This window comes from Argiope bruennichi, chromosome 10, assembly GCF_947563725.1.
Source record: "Argiope bruennichi chromosome 10, qqArgBrue1.1, whole genome shotgun sequence".
NCBI lineage: Eukaryota > Metazoa > Arthropoda > Arachnida > Araneae > Araneidae > Argiope > Argiope bruennichi.
The window spans coordinates 21,385,964-21,391,527 of NC_079160.1; the positions used below are offsets into that span (position 1 = coordinate 21,385,964).

Below are 5,564 nucleotides of genomic sequence, written 5' to 3' on the forward strand. Positions count from 1 at the left end.
CCCCACGTGTTTGCCGTGCGTGGCGACCCATTTGAAAGACGGGTGGTGCACTGTGGTTCCCTGTGCATCAATCGGCTGGTAGCTAGCCACCTGAGTGGTTGGTTTGCTAGGGATCAAGTGAAGGGGTCACTCCTTGGGCTTGGCGTTAAGGGTGGTCACTGTCCCCGGGGGTGACTCCCAACGTATAGGTTCCGGCTAGCATTATGGCAAGTGCCGAGGTTGGGAATTCCCAGAGCCGGTAACTGCCATCCCTTGTTGGGCTCCGTGGTGGGCGATGCCGTCGGGCCCGAATCATCTTCAATATCATATGGGGAAATCTAAACTTACGCATCACATTGAAAATACTATAAAAATTCAACCATTTGATAAATTTTTTGTTATACAGAGAGTTTCAAATGAAAAAGAAACATTTAATTCGGTATCGCCGTTTCTTGTTCAAAAGGCCATTGTAAGCACTATTGGCGAAGTTACTTCCATACGAAAGCTGCGTTCTGGAGATTTACTTGTTGAGGTAAATTCTCGTAAACAAGCTCAACAAATTTTAAAACTAAAGGCGTTAGCAACAATACAAATCAATGTTACTACTCATCGAACTTTGAATTCCTCTAAAGGTGTGATAACCTGCAGAGAATTACTAAATGATACTTTGGAAAAAATTACTGATGAGCTTAAACCTAAAGGAGTGACTCATGTGCGTCGCATCAATATTCGACGAGATGGACAGCTCCTTCCAACCAAGCATTTAATTTTGACGTTCAATTCTCCCAAGTTACCTGAGACTATAAAGGCAGGCTATATGAAATTGCCAGTAAAGCCTTTTATACCGAATCCTTTGAGGTGCTTTAATTGCCAGCATTTTGGCCACTCAAAAGCTAATTGCCGCGGGACACTTACCTGCGCATGTTGTGCAGTAGCCGGCCACGAGAGCTCTGAATGCACATCTAATGAAAAATGTGTGAATTGCAGGGGTGAGCATACTTCTTATTCTCGCTCTTGTCCTAAATGGAAACTTGAAAAAGAAATTGTCACTACTAAAGTGAAAAACAATATAACATTTCCTGAAGCTAAACGCCTGGTGCAAGCTCAAACACCCACAGAAGGGAAACGCTATGCATCTGTGATTAAAAAATCTGTTTCAGTATCAGGAACACAAACTAAACGTGTTTTATTGTAACAACTGATACTGATTCAGATCGAATCCCTGATAGTCCAATAGCAGAACAACGGCCAAACAAGGTAAACAAGAAAAAAATGTCTAAATCTCAAAGATCCCTTGCTTTAAAGCATTCGAAACAGGGATCTTCTCTTAAAGATTTGAAATCAAAAAGATCAATTGCTCTAGAACTGGGAAAAGCTGGTCTCGCTACCAAGGATTTACCATCTTTGTTTGGTAATCTATCGACAAGTACAGAGCTATTAAAAATCCATCCTTCAGAGGATGAAGAAGATATCCAAATGAGTTGCGATCAGCAAGCAACTCCACATACTGTCATTAATAAAGTTCCCCCCTAAAGCCGTTTAATGGTTTCTTTCCTCTCTTGGAATTGTCGCGGCATCAGGTCGAAACTTGCAGATCTTAAAGCTCTTATCAATGCGACACACCCTATTTGTATTGCACTTCAAGAAACTTTCTTGAAACCAAATACTTATTTAAAATTGCGAGGATATAACTCAGTAAGGAAGGATAGTGATATTGGAGCTGCAAATTCAGGTGGAGTTTGTATACTGACATCTAATCTCTATCCTAGTTGCACCCTTCCTCTTCACACATCCTTGCAGGCTGTAGTAGTGCAGGTTCATGTTCGAACCTTGATGACTGTCTGCTGCATTTATCTACCACCAAATGATGTTATTCCTCAAAAGGATCTTGATATGTTGATAGAACAATTACCGGCGCCTTTCATATTATTAGGTGATTTCAATGGGCACAGTAATTTGTGGGGTTCTGAGAGTACAAACTCGCGTGGACGACAGATTGAACAACTCATTTCTGATAACTGTCTCTGTCTCCTAAACAATGACGAGAAGACGTACTTTCACAGGCCCACACTTAAGTTTCATTCCCTTGATCTGGCTATTTGTTCTCCAGCACTCCTTCCCTTTTTGAATTTTGAAATTGCAAGTGATCTTTACAACAGTGATCGTTTCCCCTTGATTGTATCTCATTCAGAAAGTAGCAATTTGATGAATTCTCCACAAACGTACGCTTTTCAACGTGCTGACTGGGTTGAATTCACTAGGAATGCAGTGTTAACTGAATCTATGATCACTTCTAGCAGCATTACTGATGCTGTACAAAATGTAATTAACTGTATTATAGGAGCAGCTGATGCCACCATACCTAAACGATGTCCTATTCCACGAAAATTTTGCAACCCATGGTGGAATGAGGCTTGTCGCGACGCTTATAAAAAACAAAGAAAGTTGTGGGGAATTTTCCGCAGGTACCCAACTACGGAAAATTTAATAGCATTTAAGAAAGCAAGGGCAAACGCTCGTCGTATCCGGCGTTACAGCCAGAGAGAATCCTGGATAAAATATGTATCTTCAATAACATCCACTATATCTAGTGCGCAGTTATGGAAAAAGGTCAAAGCCGCTAATGGCATTTATAAAGAATTCGATTTTCCTGTTTTGAATACAGAAATGTCTACATTCTCTTCGCCTTTTGACATAGCTAATGCCATTGGTGAAACTTTTGCAGGCGTTTCTAGCAACGGTTCTGATAATCCAGTCTTTCTTTCAAAAAAGAAACAAGCTGAGAAATTCATTTTGCAGTTCAGGACCCGAAAGAATCTGCCATATAACTGCGAATTCCGGATGAATGAATTAAAAAGTGCTCTTTCCAAAACTCGAGATACTAGTCCAGGTCCTGATGGAATTACGTACAGTATGCTTCGGCATCTGGATGAAACATCTCTTACACGCCTACTTTATCTATATAATAGAATTTTGAGTGGAAATTTATTTCCAACCCAGTGGCGAGAAGCTACTGTAGTTCCCATCTTAAAAGCAGGGAAGGATCCCAAAGACCCATTAAATTACAGACCAATCGCTTTGACAAGTTGCCTTTGCAAAACCCTTGAGCGCATGGTTAATGCGCGTCTTCTTCATGAGTTGGAGAAAAATAGATGCATCCCGCCATTCCAAAGTGGGTTTCGTCGTGGACGATCTACTCTTGATAACATTGTGTATCTTGAGTCGCAAATACGTAACGCGTTTGTAAGCAGAAACCACCTTGTTTCTGTATTTTTAGATATACAGAAAGCATATGATCGTACTTGGCGATACGGAATCCTTCGGGTTTTATTTGACTGCGGCTTTAGGGGTAACCTACCAAATTTTATACAGAATTTTTTAAACACTCGTGTTTTTCGTGTTCGTATTGGTAATACTTTTTCCGATTCTTTTATTCAAAATGAGGGTGTCCCACAGGGAAGTGTTTTAAGTGTCACCCTTTTTATTCTCCATTTGAGTCAAATCCTTCATGTTTTACCATCATCCGTTTATGGAACATTATACGTGGATGATCTGCAGATCTCCTGTCAGGGATCTAATATGGCTTTACTAGAACGGCAAATTCAGAGAGCTATCAACAAACTTACTGCTTGGTGTGATAAAAATGGGCATATGATCTCTCCTGAAAAGAGCCGTTGTGTACATTTTTGTCGAAAACGGGGACTCCATCCTGATCCTGTAATACATATACGAGATGTTAATATTCCAGTAGTTCAAGAGGTAAATTTTTTGGGGATTATTTTTGATCGAAAACTCACCTTCCTTCCTCATGCTCTTCATTTGAGAAAGAGGTGTGAGAAATCCCTTAATATTTTGAAAGTCCTCTCAACAACATCATGGGGAGCAGACAGGACATCTTTACTTCGCATTTATCAATCTGTTATACTCTCCCGTATTGATTATGGATGCGAAGTGTATGGAACAGCTCGCTCTAATGTTTTACGACATTTGAACACGATACATCATTCTGCCTTACGGATCTGTTCTGGTGCTTTCCGCACATCACCGGTGCATAGTTTGTATGTAGTTTGTAACCAAATGCCATTGAATTTGCGCCAAAAACAGTTAAGCGCTCAATATTTTTTTCGTCTTCAGAGTTATTCAAATCATCCTATATGCCATATAACTGTGCCTATTGGACTGTCAAGATTATATACGGCTCGTCCTTCTAACATCCTTCCTTTCTATGAAAGGACTAAAAGAATGCTTGCTGATTTTCAAATTTCGGATGTACAAATCTGTAAGTTAGATTCTATATCATTTCCACCATGGGATATCCCAGACATCTCCCTCCATAATCCCTTTTCACAATATGATAAAGCGAATACAGCTCCAGTTGTTTTCCAAAAGCTGTATTTAAATCATCGTGATAAATTTTCTGCATACATTCCCATCTTTACAGATGGTTCAAAAACAACTGGTCATGTTGGCTGCTCGGTTGTCATTTCTCAAGAAACATTTAGTTTCCGCTTGCGAAACTCGTGTTCAGTTTTCACAGCTGAGCTGACGGCGATTTTACTCGTGCTTGAGAAAGTTTCAAGTTTACATGATCGTAAATTTTGTTTATACTCAGACAGTATGAGCGCTCTTGTTTCTCTCAACCAACCCCAAAATTCTAAGCATCCTTTGGTTTGGGATATACTTCATCTTTTACGAACACTGAATTCCAGGAATATTCAGATTTTATTTTGTTGGATTCCTGGTCACGTCGGTATAATTGGAAACGAAATTGCTGATCATGCGGCAAAAGCAGCATCCACTTTATTGCGGCGGCCAATTCCTTATTGTGATATAAAGAAGAGTTATCTCTCGTACATACGTATGCAATGGCAAACATTTTGGGATTCTCAAATCTCAAATAAATTGCATAATATTAAACCCAACATAAAACCATGGCCAATTGTTCCGGTGCGTGATCTCGATGTCAAATTGACTCGACTCCGCATCGGCCACACCCGATTCACTCATAAACATCTTTTGTTAGGTGAAAGATGTCCTTTATGCACATCATGCAATGTTGATTATACGGTCATCCATATTTTAATAGAATGCTATTCTTTTAATCACCATCGATTACGTTTTTTGGTGCATCGTCACCACATATTTGTGACTTGGTGGGAGAACGTCCCCATTGTAACATTTTTAAATATTTGAAGACCATTGATTTTTACCCACACATTTGAAACTTTTTAGCTTTTATTATATTTGTTCCGAATCTTTTATACTGGACTTTATGCTTTTAAGAACATTTTTCAATTATTATATTTAAAGTTTTGCCTTTTATTCACAGCTCTAACCACATGTGTTGGCGCAGCATGGCCATATGTGGCCCTTGTGCCATAAAACCAGAATTAGCAACAACAACAACGACCTCCAGGTACCTTATTGATTAGGTCTACGCTCCAGATTCTCCTCCTCTCAGTCTGCTAATTCATTCGATTCCCCTCGATGGCGCTTGGGAGCTCTCCATGAGAAGTTGTCGCCGCTCTATTTGCTTCCTGCTTCTCATAGACAGCCAGAATCCCCACGTTTTGGCCGTGCGTTGC

The 5,564-nt window shown here is 40.0% G+C and overlaps 1 protein-coding gene across 1 annotated transcript; it reads left to right on the forward strand.

Annotated features, from left to right (window-relative positions):
* Positions 1-203: 203 nt before the first annotated feature.
* Positions 204-1,174, forward strand: LOC129987458 (uncharacterized). Its single transcript, XM_056095439.1, has 2 exons — positions 204-218; positions 443-1,174. Exons 1-2 carry the CDS (start codon positions 204-206, stop codon positions 1,172-1,174), a joined length of 747 nt encoding a protein of 248 aa, XP_055951414.1.
* The last annotated feature ends 4,390 nt before the right edge of the window (positions 1,175-5,564 follow it).